The 17,780-nt window shown below is 36.9% G+C and overlaps 2 protein-coding genes and 1 long non-coding RNA gene across 3 annotated transcripts; 1 reads left to right on the top strand and 2 right to left on the bottom strand.

The window, feature by feature from the left end:
- Window positions 1-559: 559 nt before the first annotated feature.
- LOC124289691 lies at window positions 560-4,891 on the bottom strand. The gene is made up of 5 exons (XM_046726319.1): window positions 4,825-4,891; window positions 4,431-4,513; window positions 3,961-4,053; window positions 3,732-3,777; window positions 560-1,559 (listed from the first exon to the last, which is right to left on the bottom strand). The coding sequence occupies exons 1-5, from the start codon at window positions 4,845-4,847 to the stop codon at window positions 848-850; spliced, it is 957 nt and encodes a 318-aa protein (XP_046582275.1). The 5' UTR covers window positions 4,848-4,891; the 3' UTR covers window positions 560-847.
- Window positions 4,892-6,996: 2,105 nt separating this feature from the next.
- Window positions 6,997-12,021, top strand: LOC124289693 (synaptojanin-2-binding protein-like). The gene is made up of 4 exons (XM_046726321.1): window positions 6,997-7,155; window positions 9,168-9,304; window positions 10,891-11,004; window positions 11,416-12,021. The coding sequence occupies exons 1-4, from the start codon at window positions 7,104-7,106 to the stop codon at window positions 11,581-11,583; spliced, it is 471 nt and encodes a 156-aa protein (XP_046582277.1). The 5' UTR covers window positions 6,997-7,103; the 3' UTR covers window positions 11,584-12,021.
- Window positions 12,022-14,843: 2,822 nt separating this feature from the next.
- On the bottom strand, window positions 14,844-15,522 carry LOC124289695. Its single transcript, XR_006901734.1, has 2 exons — window positions 15,370-15,522; window positions 14,844-15,285 (listed from the first exon to the last, which is right to left on the bottom strand). It is a non-coding gene; the product is annotated as an uncharacterized LOC124289695 (long non-coding RNA).
- Window positions 15,523-17,780: the final 2,258 nt, after the last annotated feature.

Genomic DNA, 17,780 nt, shown 5'->3' on the forward strand with positions numbered 1-17,780 from the left:
GCGCAAAGAATATATGTGAATGGAACGTTTTAGTTGTATCACGGCAGACAACCCTATGTTGTGCAGATCCTGGATGTGAAGTGATGATAACCAAGAACCATAACTGGATCGGGATTTGCAATTTGAACGCACGGTCATCATATCCTGACATGATTAAATGGTGAAACTCCTTATCAAACTGAGGCGCCTGAGATCAGTGCACCGTCCATACTTTGTAAATAAAAATGGTATTTAACCATTGCCTAGATACGTGTATGCATACATTACAACAGAAACTACAAGACCAAGACCATAATAATGTACATGTAGCGATATGGATGCAAGAAATCTGGGGCGAGGCACCAATCCTTATTGTGGCGCGATTGTCCCACAGAATCTGGTGTGGTCTGAAAAATTAGAATCCACAGAAACCTAAGACTGCTTACACTAGCTTCACGTATCGTTGATGAGGATCGGTTGCTTCTGTTTGTGATACATTCACAATACCAGATTAAAGAATAAAGTGTGAGAACAATGACAAACAGCGGCATTATTTATAACCAATGTATATTCGGTAACATTGCGTATTTGGTAACATTAAATTTAAACAATTACACTACTACAGTCAAATCCTATTTGAAATAAGTTTACAATACTTCATATAACATGATAAAGATCTACTGTTTTCAATAGCACCACCCATTATTATTCAAATACAAGTTCATCTGACATTCATAAAAATAATGCAGCAAAGATAATTAAGGTACAGCAGATACCTTTTATGCTGACAAACTATAGACATTACAAATAAAACTATGTAGAGTTAAGAACACGTTTGATACAACCTTGTTTTGTGCAAATATAAAAATTATTTCCAAGAACTTCGATGCCGAACACGGCCACGAGGAACACTTTCAGAAGACATTGCTGATGATAAAGGGACACCGCTCTGTGGCTGTCGTCGGCTTGACGTGTCCCTGCGAATGGTACGGGGGCAGATGTTCCCCATTGACGCCCGACGAGCCAAAGACGGTGTCGTCTGCTGTGGCGAGCCTACAATCTTGTTGTTCTCACTGACGGGGGGTAGCACTGTGGTAAGGACACCACGAAGCTTCCTTGTGTGTTGACGTCGTCTCCCAGCCCCTCTGCGGCCCCCAACACAACAAGACGGCAATCTAGGGACAAATGTCCCTCCCATTTCCTCATCCACTCGAGGTTTCTCCATATGGATTTGCATGTCCGTCATATTCATGAGTTTCCTCAAAGCTTTGTTATCGCAATGAACTTGCGAGAGAGATTTCCTAAGTTTCTTGTTTTCGTCTTCAATGCCCTTCATTTGAGCCTCGGTGTTTTTAATCTCGTCTGGGTAGTTATCCATCCCATGCAGCTTGGCCTGGAGGTCCTCCAACTCCGCCTGGTCCATCATCCAACTCACTTTATAGTTATTGCATTCAAGTCGGTAGTGATTCAGCTCCTTCCGGAGCTTTGCGTTCCTCTTCTGCTCTAGGCGGAGTTGTCTCCCCATTTCCTGAATCTCCTTTCTGTGCTCCTTGCTGAGGTTGAAGATATGGTCAATGACGCTGAAATATTGAACAAGAGGCCAAGAGATTAAGTAGCATATCATGGAAGCGCTGAAAGGACCTGATGAAAGAAAATTTATCTTTAGCGCACGAGTTAGTATGTTGAGTCAGGGATAATCTACAACGTTATATAGTCTCCCTGGTTGAGTGCACAAGTAAATATACTGAGCGCACAAGTTAGTTTTCTTGAGCGCACAAGTTAGTATGTTGAGCACACAAGTTAACATCTTGAGCGCACAAGTTAATATCTTGAGCGCACAAGTTAGTATGTTGAGCACACAAGTTAACATCTTGAGCACACAAGTTAACATCTTGAGCGCACAAGTTAATATCTTGAGCGCACAAGTTAGTATCTTGAGAGCTCAACTTCGTGTTAGCATCTAATGGCATTAATGGAACGCACGTTTGCTTGACTGTTGTAATGTACAAACTTATATCCTTTTGGAAAGATTTCAAAAGATGCAAAGGGTTAACTATAGGTGTTTATGATGAGACTATGTAAAAGTATCCAAATGTATCATGAACATTGATAATGTTTATGTAAACGTTCATCGTCTTTATGCTTGACAATACTATTCTTGCTAACTGATTTTACTACTTTTTGCTTTATTACATAAATCAGGCCCAGGTATGTGTAATGTCATAATAAAAATTAAAACATAAACATGAGTAGGAGTTTATTGCAAGAATGAATAGTGGTTTTACTGGCTTTTAATATTGGTACAAAGTATTATAAACACTAGCGTAAAGCTTGGATATCTTGTTTTGTGCTACGGCTTTATTATGTATATATAGTATTACATTACCATGAAAAATGTAAACATTGAGTGTTATACTTAATTATAAAACTCATGTCTGATGTATTGAGTTTAACTCTGTACAATATCATTTAAAATCCACCGTATTTATTTGATCCTTTAGTATGTGCACGTATAGCACATATACCGACTTTATTTCTTACTAAAATACCATGTTCCCCGTTTTACTTTCTCCGTTTCAATCCCTTATGTATACGTACAAGTGTATGTGTGTTGTAGTTTATTTAACATGTTTTAACAACACATGAAGTTGACGAATAAACACGTCGATAAAGACAGTGTCTTGAGCGAAATTCAACGCCATCGGGGTCGAACACTATTAGCAACGAACGTACACTATCCTGTTTCACGATTAAACCGCATTGGATACATTTTTATGCATCCAACGATAACCATGTCTTTGTCCAGATCGTCGAAGTTGTCCGCAATAAAATCTTTAACATCAGCGGGGCGGTGGGGTAGCCTAGTGGTTAAAGCGTCCGCTCGTCACGCCGAAGACCTGGGTTCGATTCCCCACATGGGTACAATGCGTGAAGCCCATTTCTGGTGTCCCCCGCTGTGATATTGCTGGAATATTGCTAAAAGCGGCGTAAACCGTACTCACGCACTAACTCACTGTAGCATCAGCAAATCTGGTATCTGGTGCGAAAGAGAGACATACACCTCAGAATACGCTTCAAGTGGCGTACTATACTATGCCATGATGTTTGACAAGAAGATGTATTATATCTTTGTTTTGGAATCAAAGACTGAAATAAGCATGAATCAGATCGCGTTTCCGCTCCTCCGTTGCTTCCACATGAACTGCTAATGGAGTAGTGTATCTCAAGATGCTAAGTTGAGCGCTCAACATACTAAAGTGTGCGCTCAATATATTAACTTGTGCACTTACGATAACTAACTTGTGGGCTCAAGATACTAACTTATGCGCTCAAGATACTAACTTGTGCGCTCAATATATTAACTTGTGCACTCAACATACTAACTTGTGCGCTCAAGATGAATTTTATTTCATCAGGTCCCTTCAGCGTTTCCGTAGCATATACTTGGTTTAATTAAAATATTTTAAGTACACTAAAGAGAGTAATTTCTTTAATAACAAATGATCTGATTACATACAATGTCATAACTGGTGGTATGACCAAAGGGGAAAGAAAGGCACAGGTCTAGCATCTCTCACCGAATATATCCTAAAGTTGACTTGTTTACTGACGTTCCTCAATTCTCTTCATATCAGTAGATATGCATGGAGGACAGAAAAATTGTATGTGAAAGCTCGAGTTCTGCTCGAAATGAACATTTTGGCTTAATTTACAAGTTAATTCATATTAAGGTTACAGACTTCTGCACTCACCTTTCTTCTTCTTTATCCATTTGACATGTTGGACCTTCCCGACACTCTTGAAAACAAATAACAATGTCCTGGTTTTGTTATCACTTTCATTACCAATTAGATAGTAAATGTCAAAACATCACGTGTGTCCAAAACAAATCCGAAGCTATAATTGGTATGCAGTGTAATTTTCCATTTTGATTCGAGTGAATTTATCGAAACTCGGAATATTGTGTAGACCATGTCTTACCACTCGGAAAACTGATGTGGCGTTGGGTGATTGAGTCAGCTGTAACATCAGTAACTGCATAACTGCTGGCATCAGCTGTGCCTTTGTTAGGATCTGAAGAATATTATAATTTCAAAACTGCAAATTACTAAAAACGAAAGTTACATAAACATTAAGACCATACCTTTCAAAGAGGGCAAAACATGACTAAAGTCGGAATTCAATGCGCTGCCACTAACGAAATATGCCGATGCAGTTTTAACAAGCTCATTTTACAGTCATAAAGGAAGATCGTTTTGGTTTGTATGAAACTGGGCTAGGGCCGTGAGTATGTGTTGGAGGTAATATTACAATGTTTGACTAATGCGATATAGATGTAGTGAAGCATAATACCAAACGTGTTACTGTCTAGTGCAACTACATAAACAATAGTTTTGATATCCGTATAGAAAGAACTCAATGTGTCTGCCCTAAGGATTACGTCAGCTTACCTCTGCCTGGAGTATAAGACATTGATCTCTCTATGATCTCCGGGATTGCGGACAGAACCCGTGTATCAGCTTCCGAGCCCTCCCTGTAAAGGTATATATGTTTAGCCGTCATTATAATGAAGCTCGATAATTTAATACACGCATCAGACAGTTGTGCGCTCCCCATATTCCTTTAAATTCTACTTCATTGAAAATAATGATGATAACAGCAAAATGATAACTCAGAGGTCCAGCCTTGGCATGACCCAGACCCATTCGCAGTCTACGTGTAAATGGGGTAAGGGCCCTGAGCTGATGATCATTCTTGCCAGCCGGACTCTGCTAATATCAACCGAATCCTCTTGCTGCATTCACTTAATTATTATCTGTAAATAGTAATGAGTATGACACATACCGCTCTATAGCGACGAGCTTCATCTGTGCAGACCCAATGCGTACGCCTGCAAGATCCCTTCAGGGATGTGATTGTTTTGACGTCACATCCACGTGACCAATTGTGTCAAGGTAACAGTGGCTAGTTGAACTTCCCGGGCGTAAAACTTGCTTTCCTGATAAACGCTTGCGCAACCGCCGAATTGAAAGAATAAAGTGCATGACTTGAATAATAGATTGTTCAACTTCACATGAACATTAATGTAATGTTTTCGGACGCTTAGGGCATCCGTTGTTTTCTCGATTCAAGTATGGACAGTCACTCATAAAAGACCACTTTATCTTAAATACAGGCCTTCATTGGAGTATTTACAATCCATATGTGAAGCAAACCGCTTCGTTATAGCGGTTTTAGCTCAAGCACATGCAAACGTTCGGCATACACAGCTCGCATGCGGCATTTCAAGCAATTCCCGTATTACTGGAACCTTGCACTACAATCATGATAATCGTATTTTGTGTGGATACTTGCCAGCTAGAAGGATGGTTGGTTGGTTGGTTGGTGGGATGATACTAACAACGTACCGCTTTTATTTCAAAGCAATATACTTCTTTAAACTTAATTGTACAGCTTATATCACGTTCACATTAAAGATTTGAAGCCCAGATTCATGGTTGTGATTCGTTCAATTTGTAGGACATTTAGGGGAGACCGGGGTCAATTGTAACACTTTTTACTTAACTTGTTGTAATTCGATACTAGTCGACCCCTGACAAAGTCAATCGGTACTAACTAGTACATTAGCATCTTGGCTTTAAACCTCAGTGTCATTTAAAGTTCACTTTCATGTCGTTACAAAGTTATTACGTATCAAATTACTGCAAGTGTTACAATTGACCCCTAGCACGGGGCAATTGTAACAGGTGCATGGGGCAATTGTAACAAAGAAGGTTCAAGTGTAACAGTCTGTTTATTTTCGAAATAAAATCAAAATAAAATGTGGAAAGCTGTTATCTTGATCAATTGAGGTGGAAATGGATTAATATTAAACATTTGTCACCATGGACATTTAAATTGTTTTTGGTTTAAAATTCTTGTTTTCGTATGCCCAAAATATAACACAAAGACGAACACCAAAAACTTTCACCCGAGGGCTAATATTATCAACATAACACCGAAAATGTACTACTACGATAAAACTAGTAAAGAACTAACATAAAACCTTCATCATCATTTGCTTCATCATCATGACACGAGGGGAAATTACATGGGGGCAATTGTAACACAGTGTTACAATTTCCCCCGATGGCAGTAGCCATGTTTCATGCAACGTCACATGTTAAAACCACTTTGGGCTTCTCAAATATTTCTACTTCAAATATGTCGTAAGATACCTCAATTTTACTCTTGAAAAGTTAATTTTTATACCAAGAAAAATTTACTGCATTAAGAACGTTTTATTACGTTTTGTGAAAAATTCACTTACCTATGTGAAAAACGATTTTTCGTCAACTGTATCTCGCCATGAGCGAGCAGCTGAAAACGCCTGGATGTGTACGGAAGGAAAGGGAAAGGGAAATAACACTACTAACCTTACTATGCTTGAGCGAAAACTTTTAGAGTAATCGCCCTTGTTACAATTGCCCCCGGTCTTCCCTACCATTCCACGTTCACGTGGTTCTTAAGAATGTCTTGTCTTTTCTCATGCAATACGAGTGAAAAGAAACTTTCGAAGCAATACTGTTGCTGAAAAAAAGATAACGCATGCCTCTAAGAAAAGGTCGGATATGAGGTCCCTTTATGTTTATAAGGACATTAAATTAGATCTACATTATGTCCAAGGGTAGGTTGTAACATTCGCTATGACCCGACTTTTCTGCTGCCGAAGGTATTAATAATTAATAAATTGGATGAATAATGATAATAATAATAATGAATGAATAATTCATTCATTCGTTCATTCAAAAAACTAACAAAATGATACTCATGATCGCGTTTGTTCTTTTTGGAAAATGTCTCTCAGACATCTCCATGTGACTCAAACATCCCCATGTCACTCAAAGATCTCCGTGTCCTCGAGCACTGTTTCACAAAACTTCGCCTTTATCATTCATGAGATGGATGGTCAAAGTGCGATAACATAAATTGATAGAGGCAGGCAATGCATTATCGACAGATTATCTCCCTTGACGTCGTCTCAGTCTTTCCGGTGGAAGTCATGCTGTTGCAAATATAGTCTAATTTCGTTTCATCAGATCTAGTCTTTCTAATAATCGGTGACCCTTTATAAAGAACCAAAGATGTCATTAGATTTGCCAGTCACTGACATTATTTTACTGCGTGGTGATACAGGTAATGAACAGTTCTGCCCTTGAAACGGAGTGTCCTTTTCTGAGTTTCAGACTAAATTACAGATTAAAACTTTACCTGATTACGATTTCCTGTGGCGTACTTTTGGTTCAGTTTCGTCACCATCACGTTTCTGAGTCCGATTTAGGTCAGTTTGATGAACATTCAAATCCCAAAATGCTTATTAGAAATACGGAGACGGGGAAAGTCTCTGAGATATACAGTTAAACCCAATGTATATTATTTCCACACACTGAAAACCAATATTTTCTGTTGAACATAAAGAATTTTCAGGATTTGATCTTTTATTCTTATTTTATTCTAAAGTGCCGATCAAGCATCCAATATTTTCTGTGTTATTTAATTTTAGCCACATTTTAGCCATCATCAGCATAGAATAAAATATTGCACCAGCTACCTGTGCATCATTTGATACATAATAGTGTGGTATTTAATGTGATGAATGGAGAAACCGTGAAATAATAACACAGATCATGAAGAATTATGCTACCATTATCAGGTGCTGAGTGTGGTAATTATATATGTTCCTTTCAGAAGATAGTTTGCATGCCAGTTTTAATAACTCATGATATGAAACAAAGCCGAAATATGATTTTAAATATGGCCTCATACTTTGTGTATGTTGTTCAGTGGCAAAACACTAATTTCATCACACTGTTAGCATGGTAAGTCTATCGTGTATTAGAAGTGAACCACTTATCATATTGAATCTGTCAGATGGTGCGTAAGAAATAATACCATGGGTTCCTCGAGAATTTGTTAGAAAAGTAGAAATGAAACAGTTGTGTTAAAATATTAACTTTGTGCTATATTACATTGTTGCAGTTTTTTCTTTTTGCATTCTTTGTTTAACTGCTAAATTGCTAACTTGGTATATGTGTTTGTTGGGACATGCTCAACGTTACATATACATCAATATACTGGCTAGAATGCAGTTTACTGGGTGCAGCACTTTTCAGTACAGTCCCAGAAACAATGGCATGAAAAAAGAAATAGGAAAAGTGTGGCATAGTAAGGTGCATGCGTGAGAAATGAAAACAAACCATTGCTGTGTTGATGACCCGCTAAATGAGCACTCATTAACTGAGATGGTGAGGTAGAGTGTCCGCTAATTATGTCACTAAATAATGAAGTCAGTAATCCGATGAAGCACGTTTGAGCCCCAGCATCGCTAATTAATCTGAAGAAGTGTGCCCTGTAAAGTGCAGTACTCCCAATATATTGAAGTGACTAGCATGGAAATCATTACCTCTTCAGATTTTACATCTACTCTTCAGATGGTACCCAAAGACAACTTCAATTTTAGTGATCAGTTTACAAGTAAATTCATCTGTATACCAGTTATATGATTATTTGTTCAAAGTTTTATAATTGTTTTGAAGTCAGTCAGCTTACAAGCTTTGTGCAGAGAGTGGTTCCTTGAAATTCACCACACCACATCATGTGACCTTGAGCATGGTTAGTAATTTGAAAAGTTGAAAGTTGAAATATCTGCTGTTTACATATGTATACCCAGGGTTTGATTTAAGAGATGTTAACCTACTTGCATGAGGTGCAACCTAAGATAAAGACCTAGTTGCACCAGCCAAATTCCAGTTGCAATGTTGTGTGTTAAAATGTCAGAGGTTACGGTGCACATAAACATATTTCCGTGATGTAGTACCCATGAAACCATAGCAACACAGAGTCACAGCTGATCCCTGTTTACAAGAGCTGTCATAGCCGAGACGTGTCTATGAATAGCAATGTTTTGGTGCCATAGCTATTCCAAGTTGAGAACAAAAATGAGCTGACATATTCATGCTTATTATGTTAGATTTATTGTTGATTTATTTCTAAAAAATTGACTCCCACCTTGTGCAAGTTAGACTCATAACTAGGTTGCACTTTGTAATATTGGGTTGCACCAGTGCAAGTAACAAAGCACTAAATCGAGCCTTGATATTTTAGAGTTGCATTTGGATGTATTTGTGTTAAAATTGCTATATCTTCAGGTCTGGGTTTCAACATTCGTGGTGGAGTAGACATCCCCCATCTACCTGGGGATCCTGGAATCTTTGTCACCAAACTCAAGGAAAATGGAGCAGCTTATCAAGATGGAAGGTTGAAGGAGGGTGATAAAATATTAGAGGTAATGTTTTCCAAAGTCTGCTGTTTTCAGTATTTACAACAACTTTGTATACACTAACCAGCCAGAAAATTAAGGGAAAATATTTTCAAAAGAAAGAAGGTTTCTTTGAATATAGATGTTTTGTTCAATCAAGAGCTTTGTTTGATTAAATGTTTTGATCACAATTATCAGTGTCAGGAAGTGGGAATATAAATATGTTGATTTATGCTGTTGCTTCATAATAAACAGCTTTTGCCTCAGTCTTATGAGATTTATTACATGTATTCTATGACTTTCATTCTTACTTTTGAGCATGAACTATAAGACACTGCAGTGGAGGAGTTCAGACTTTCAAGAGATTAGGCCCCTGAAATATGCATGTTTCGTCTTTGAGCCCCTCCTAGTATCGTGCATGTAGAATTGTTGTTGTCAACATTTTAACTTTCCTAAAGTAGTTATTATCAGTATGTTAGTAAAAGTTTGCTTTATGATGAATATAGTAAGTGGTTTATGTAATGCAAGTAACAACTTGTAACAAGTTTGACCTTGATATTGTTCTTGATGGTGTGTTCATCTGGACCATATCTCTAAAGCTGATAGGTATTCTTTGGCAATTTCATGGATGTTGCCATGTCCATATCAAATCAAGAATACGTATACAATGACAAACTTATAAAATGTAAATACCCTTAAATCTGTTGCAATATTCCTGAAACTTGAAACTTGTTTTTCGTTTAAGGGTTAGGGTTAGATCTATATATATATATACTCTCAAAATAATTGTACTCTAGGCCATGTGACCATACTACTGAATAAACGATTGACTTATTGATAGGTATTCTTTCCTGAAACTATGAACTTTTACACTATTCATTGTGGTGTGAACAAGCACACCACAATGAATAGTGTAAAAGTTCAAAAATCTCCTAAACTATTCATTCGTGAAACTTAAAAACACAGAGGTGATGTTGTCAAGTGGTTTCTTTTGCTATTTGGAGATTTAAACAATTTTTGTTTTGTTTTTATTGTAACAAGATGGATGTGATGTGTTTCAAGAGAATGTATCCCAGCACGCGCACAATGACTAAATTGTAAACTGGAGCTTATTAGTCTTGACAGTTTCACTTATTGAGTGACATTTATTTACTTAGCCTTTGCAAAAATGGACCTGACGTACAGATGCCAAGTTAAGAATCCCCTTTCCATGATGTTGTTGTGATAGGTCACTAATTACTCTTGTATGTGACTAGACTACATATGAATACTCTCATCCGGTTGGACAGATCACTCTTTTAGGATTTGCTAACAATCAGATTTGTTCTTTTTAATTTATGGATGCTGGATGAAAGGGTGATTTGACTTCTTCAGATGACTACTTGTGCTCAGTTCCATTTGGTGGTGTGTTCTCACCTGGTTAATGTTATCACATTGACTTGTCTAAACATTTTATTGACTTGAATTCAGATTGATTTTGTGAGCAAAGTTCTCTTCATGTTTTGCATGAAATGAAACATTTTCAATTCACTGATGGCATTGAAGTAACTATATTAAGAGAAGAGGCTATATACATATATCAAATCATAAGTACATATTTTCTGTTCTTACAGATCAATGGAAATCGAGTTGAGCGAGTTAGTCATCAAGAAGCTGTTCAGACATTTCTTAATGCAGGCAATGAGGTTCGACTGAAGGTGCAGTGTGGAGCAGAGAAGCACATTCTGGTGAGTAGAGAGAGTATTGCAACATACAATGTAGACTGATCAGGGTCCCCTAATACCTGACATTCCACCTCGCCTTTACTATCTCTCATACATCAGCTGTTTGGAATGAATCAAGGGGTAGTTGGATGGTCTACTGCTTAAAACATGTGCTCATCAAACATAGTCTTGGTTTGATTCCAGTCAAGAGCCCTATGTGCACAGCCCATTCTTGATGTTCCCTGATGTTTTGTTCCTGTAATAATGCTTAACAAATGGTAAAGAAACCAACTTATCAGCTGAATATATATGCAGCATTGATTGTCTTTGGTTAACAAATTTATCTGAAATTAGTTGTCTTTGTAATCATGTTTTTCATATTTTAATATGGTTGTTAGCATGGTTACTAATAACCTTACTTTTTTCTATTTTCAGCAAAAGATAGAGGAAAGGAAAAAGCAACAAGCAAATTCAAGTTCTATTTCACCTTCAAGTAGAAAATCTAAGTTTAGTGTTTTTTATTTTCTACTTGGGGTTGGTTCAGCCATTGGAATAGCATATTTTGCTTATAGAAAACTGAAGGGCATAAGAGGCACATCGTGAAAAGGTATCTGTGTTATAATTTGATCAGGCCGAGAGTAAAGTCTATGTCCGTTGTGTACATTTTCTTTGTCATTTGTCATAAGAAAAGGAACATAGAACCTCAATATAGTTGATCCATTAAATTTGTTTTAAAGATGTTCAAGTGATTAAGAACATTGATGTATTAATTCTCGGTTGTTTTATATTTACTGACAATGAAATAACGTATTAGATGTATCAAATCTTAACTGGGTGAATGGTGTATGTGTAGTGTTTGATTATTTAGCTACTGCTGTTGGCTGCACTCTGACTCAGTTAATTTTTCAGCATGTCCTGAGTTAAGATGACTACCTGTTTTGGGGGTGAAATTTACTGGGAGAGTTTGTAGCAAATTATTACACATGCATTTTACCAGACAACTATTCACACTGGTTGTTTTATCCTAATCTCTAGTGAAAACATTATTATTAGGAAACAATAGGCCATTAAATCTAAAAAAACAATATCAGAATCATGACTCCACTTGCATTTGTATGTTTGTCTGTGTTTTAGCCTCGAAATTCAATTTCAAAGTTATCCTTAGACATCAAAAGCTGGAAATGAACATAACTAAGTAGTCACACATATTATTTTATAAAAACACTGTTAATTAAAAACAGCATGTACTAATGAAAGTATTTGATTTAAACCCAAACCCCTGTTATCTTAGTAATGGCAGGAAGAAGCTTGTGCACATCCATAATCAAATGGTGGAAGGTGTCTGGTATACTGCATGCTTGCCAGCAACTGTTAACATGAGGGCACCTCTAAGTTTCGAAATTCAACTGGCCCATATACCTTTCACATTGGTGGAAGAAGTACATCAGTACTGCCAAATAGGTCTGTGACCATGGAAACATTTTACTTTAACAATATTTAATAATGTGTATCTGATTTGTAGTAGGTTCTTGTGTTATGATACACAATATGACAATTTCCATGTTAAAGATTCATGTATATTTTCTGTTAGTCAGTTGCTCCAGACAAAAAGATATGCCATAATTTGTTTAGTATAATTGTCCACTGAATTCAAAATGGCTTGAAACTTCTTTTACTTACCAACCAGAAAGTTCTTAAAATTCTTGAAAGGCATTTAGAAGTTGGACGAATATGAATACATTACACGTTTTTATGGATAACAACTTCTCTATATTTTTTTATGACATTTCAGAGCTTATTCTTGCTCCTTCATCAGATGAAAGAGGAATTAGTTCTGAAACATTGTATGAAGTATATAATGAAATTGTTATCCAAAACGTGTCGTGTATTCAGAATGTTTTTGTAGTAATTGATGAGTCATCTTTCACAACATGATCTTCTCAGAGAAGGGATTATTGCATGGAGGTAAGTGTTTTGCTGACTGAGCAAACTCAAAATATGTGAAGCCTGATAACAGTTTGTTAAATCAGTAAACACCCCCACCCCCCCCCCCTCACACACACAGAGACAGAGAGAAGACAATTCTTTATTAAACGGCTTGACGTTCCTGTAAATACTCAATATGTTGATTGAAGAATACCGGTACCTCTAGACATATATGATAAGCGTACCAATGGTTTAAGACCCTAGATATGATTTATTTGTGCATTTTGCAAAACATTTGAAATTAAACAAAAACAAGGAATCGGTCAACATTATCTGTTTACAGTTAACAGCTGTCTCTTGGGACAATTTATTAACGTTTTTCAACCAAGATTTATTCAGTGAATTAAGTAGAAGTAGCAGAGTTCATATTTCCCAAGCACTTATCAGCGTATTTATGGAGCTCTGTTTATTGGATGTTTTGGAGAAAATGTGAAGTAGTGTCATTTTGGAAACTATTTTGAGAAGATAACATAGTGAACACAATGCCAACAATTACTATTGTGACATCATTAAACAAGGGGAATAATTTCACTGATGCATGATCTCACAAATTGTGCCAGTGCTTCACACTTCCTTGAATTTTGTTTCATTGTCCAAATGGACCAAACACTCGCTGTATATGTCTCTGTGAATGTGATTAGTAATACTGTTGTATATCTATTCTCTCAAAAACTTGCTTTATATTTTTTTATTTAAAAACCGAGCTGTTTGGCGTGTCGTTTGATTAGAGCATTGGCTGACAACAATAGTGTAATACTGCTGAGTATACCTCCATCAGCCCATCCAAGCACACCCAACATTATAGGGCTGCTTTCAGTTGTTCAATGTTAAATGGTAGTGAATTCAGCTTAAAGGGTGGCCATTTGCTGTGTGGCATGTACAACAAGATATATCACCAAGGTTCTATAGCTTTTCTGTTTTGTGAGTTTGATGGTTTATGTTAAGATCAAAACTGATATCCATAAACATCTTCTTAAATCTTTAATAGAATTGATAAAATCTCTTTCCATGGTTTCTCCTGATCAACTGAAATTTTAAAGACATTTGTAAAGTTTGTATTTTGCTCCACATTTTGTAATGTTGAGATTCAATAACAAAATATTAAAAAGAAAATGTTCACAGAAGTTTAGAAGATATATATCCCACTGTTGATATTGATGTGCATTTTGACAGTTTGTTATATGTTTAGAGAGGCAAGTTGAATTACCATGATTACATTTTGTTGTTGAGATCAGGCTAAAAATAAATGTTCTTTTGCAAAGACAGTTTTGACATGGGAAGTTAAGGCATAACAACAAATTTATCATGTTTATGTTATAGCTTTTTGAATTGTAGACTTCAAGTTTTGATTGCCTATGTTTCCATGTATTGGACTTAATCATATGCAGATTGGACTGTATAATTCAAGGAGTTTTATGTTAGAGTTGTGGGATAATTGCAACATGTCTTGTCAACCGATGGTTTCCTTGAAACTGACCACATTACATACAGAAAAGCTTTGTTAGTTTGGATAGTGTAATTCCAAGTGAGATGATGAAATGTACATATTTATAGATACCACTCAAAAGGAGTTGAAGACGACCTGATACTTCTGAATTACTACAGTTATGGCCTATGTATTTTGGAAGTCAATATTGAGCATGTCAGTATTGATGAATTGGTCATCTTCATTAATCACTGTGCAGAAATCAATTAACCTTTGCAAGTAATATCTCAGAATCGCAAGTTTGTGGGTTTTTTATCATACACTTGTATGAATTACATTTTTACTTAGATCTTTTAAAATAATTCATGATGCACTATCAGAATTGTATCTGAGGCATAATAGATGTCTATATTGTACTTAAACAGAAAATGTAGAACATATTGAATTTCAGTTTTTGTTTCCTTTTTTAAAAAGAATGTGAAATACATTTTTCTTGGGAAGTTACTGGGAGTTTGCTAAACAAAAAAAGCCATTTTGACATTGATATGGGTATACACAGCAACAGTAATTAACAATTTGTGTGTTTTTGTGTGTATTTGTATCTATTTGCAATTTGCTAACCTGTTTTAGAGAAAGCTTATGTGCACTGCTTGTTTGATATTTCTTTTGCTGTTTTGTTATACAAGGATGTGAAAGGATGTTAAGAACAAGTCTGAGATCTTGAATGATGATCAGCAGTGGGTAAAACATTGTAGTTGTTCAGGACTAGGTTTGAAGACATCTCTTTCCTCAACATTAATACTTGTTACAGGGTACCAGATAACATTCACCCAGTATTGATGTTCAGCTCCTTGCTGACCAAATTGTAATAGGTCTTTTAAGTTTCTGTAATGCTCAACTTGTCTGTATTTTAAGAAATGTGCATTGTTCATAAAATTTCAGTTATTGTTGAAAATTATTCAGTTTCATGAAATGACTTACACTTAGAGCTTCATTTCATTTTATGGCATATATTACATATATGACTGACGTGAAAGAAATGAGCAAAGTGGAAACGTAATGGGGAAGTACAAGTAGTTTCATTTCCACTTCAAATATATTACTAACAATTCCAGTTCAGGCGTTGAGTATCTGGGCCAGATTTAGAACTATCAGCATAAGCCTGTATGTTTGCTGTACCAACTTCCATTCGTCAAATAATTGTTCCCAAAGTATTATGAATTCATTTTACGTCGGAGATTTCATTTACTTAAGTATGGGTGGCACACACCAATTTTGATTCTGGACATTTTTGGAACCCATGTCCATGTTTTTTGACCAAAGTGGTTAAAATATACAATCTGTCTCCCAGAATTTCAAACCCAAATAGGGATTTCTGCCTTTTTGTGACTGATGTACTGTTAAAAGTGTTTTCACAACGCTGTCCTGTACATATCTGCACTTGGCTCCCTGTGATTCTGTCTATGTTGATGTTCTGGCACAAGCAAGGTTGGGTGTTGAATGATAGGACATAATGGTTGCGGATTTGAGAATGACAGTACCTCTCAAATTCAAGTACACTGTTCCAACGTTTTTAACTTTGGTTTTTCATTTTAAATTTCAAATATTTATTGTGCATTAAACAACAAACCAATTAGTTAGTATATACTTGAACATTTTCCTTTCACTCACCCTACTACAGTAGCTGATAGACAACCAACTGTTCAGGAGACCATCATGGAACTTAATGTATATAGATGTAGCCTGACCAAATGTTGTCCAAATTTTTGTGTGGACAATCACATCTTTGATAGTACACCATGCAGACAGCAGTGATTGAAGGCTCAGATCTCGCTTTGTGCCTATAATTTCATGTATGTAGACCAGCTGTGTAAATGACCTATTAGCATCATTATTATTCAAGAACCAGAATCAGCTGAACTTTGACTGGCTCTACTAAACTCCAGAGAACCAACAGTGACAGAGTATTGATGTCACTTCAGTTGTCTTATGGCAGACACAATCTCACATCATATTAGTTTGTAACTTTGTTTTATTGTACATTATTCGATGAATGAATGAGCCAAGGATATTTCTCAATAAATTATTCATCATGTCTATTTGGAGTTTGTTATGCTTCTCATTAGATGAGAATGATGTCAGATGTTGCTTCCTTTGGTTGGTCCATCATTGTGACTACTTCATGGGTTTGTATATACAACATTCCTTTATCACAAGCGAATATCAAAGGCCAAGTAGTAGTTGCTACTTTTGACAGTGGTCATTTGCTCAACAGATAATTCAATATCAGGCAATAGTAGGTTTCACATAAAGTTCATGAACATAGTAATGGTGGTCATACATGGCTCTTCACTTCTACACTGGATAGTAGCTGTGTTCACAGATGAAAAGAGATATAACCTTTGTACAGAACTGGTGAAATATTGACAATGTTGGTCAAATGCTTAAATAGCCCAAATGCTATAATTATGGACCCTATTTAATATATATTCACCACCACAATGTGCTCTTGGTGCACAAAATATGCACCAAAAATATACTGAACCACAAAACAAATGTCGCACAGATACTCTGTGAAATGCCTGATCGAGTCCAGCAGCAGTTGTTGGCCTTGGGTGGAGGTCATTCAGTCTTCTTTGAATCTCATCCCAAAGGTGTTCTATTGGACTCAAATCAAGACGGAGTACAGGCTAGTGTAGGGTTTGGATGCCATGCAGTCTCAGGAAGGCCAATGTTACTCTGGCAGTGTGGGCACGAACGTTATCTTGCTGGAAGATGTGATTTCTGTAACGTCCAAAATGTGGTACAACGTGGGTCTTGACTTGGTCAATTTAGCGAGCAGCTGTCACGTCATTTCCTCATCCTGGACCGAGATTCTGGAACACCACGGTGCCAACTATCTGGTTCAGACCGATTACATCCCACACCGTGATGCTTGGACCACCCCACGACTCTTTCAACAATACACTCATTGGAAAACAGTTCCCCACGCCTTCACCATACTCTGATTCTGTCATCGACTGTCGAAACACAATATCGGCTTTCATGAGAAAAAAGCAGTTCTCCATTGTCAATAATGCCAATTTCGATGCTGAGTTGCCCACTGCAGTAGGTTTTAGTGGTGATGAGCGGTGAGGACAGGACTACAATATGGTCTGTGACAGCAGAGATTTCTTCCACGCAAACATTGACGCACTGTATCGGCACTGATGGGTCTGTTGGGAGTCCCAATGGTCTGGAGTGCTCTTTCCGTTGCTCTTGGGAAGCGACCCTGCAGATGGTGGCTCACAATCTGTCGGTCTTGACGTTGTGATGTTACTGAAGGTCGCCCACTGCGTGGACAGTCTTGGGTGCTGTTAGTGGCCTGATACCACTCCTGCAGCCGGTA

This window comes from Haliotis rubra, unplaced genomic scaffold (genome assembly GCF_003918875.1).
Source record: "Haliotis rubra isolate DU_JTF1 unplaced genomic scaffold, ASM391887v1 Scf447, whole genome shotgun sequence".
NCBI classification, from domain to species: domain Eukaryota; kingdom Metazoa; phylum Mollusca; class Gastropoda; order Lepetellida; family Haliotidae; genus Haliotis; species Haliotis rubra.

Excerpts from the sequence above, each read along its gene's own strand:
- LOC124289693 (XM_046726321.1), top strand. The coding sequence starts at position 7,104 with ATGTCATTAGATTTGCCAGTCACTGACATTATTTTACTGCGTGGTGAT. Across the intron at positions 7,156-9,167 it reads TTTACTGCGTGGTGATACAG|GTCTGGGTTTCAACATTCGT; the intron begins GTAATGAACAGT and ends CTATATCTTCAG. Across the intron at positions 11,005-11,415 it reads GAGCAGAGAAGCACATTCTG|CAAAAGATAGAGGAAAGGAA; the intron begins GTGAGTAGAGAG and ends TTCTATTTTCAG.
- LOC124289691 (XM_046726319.1), bottom strand. The coding sequence starts at position 4,847 with ATGAAGCTCGTCGCTATAGAGCG. Across the intron at positions 4,054-4,430 it reads GTCTTATACTCCAGGCAGAG|ATCCTAACAAAGGCACAGCT; the intron begins GTAAGCTGACGT and ends AATATTCTTCAG. Across the intron at positions 3,778-3,960 it reads CCACATCAGTTTTCCGAGTG|AGTGTCGGGAAGGTCCAACA; the intron begins GTAAGACATGGT and ends TTTGTTTTCAAG.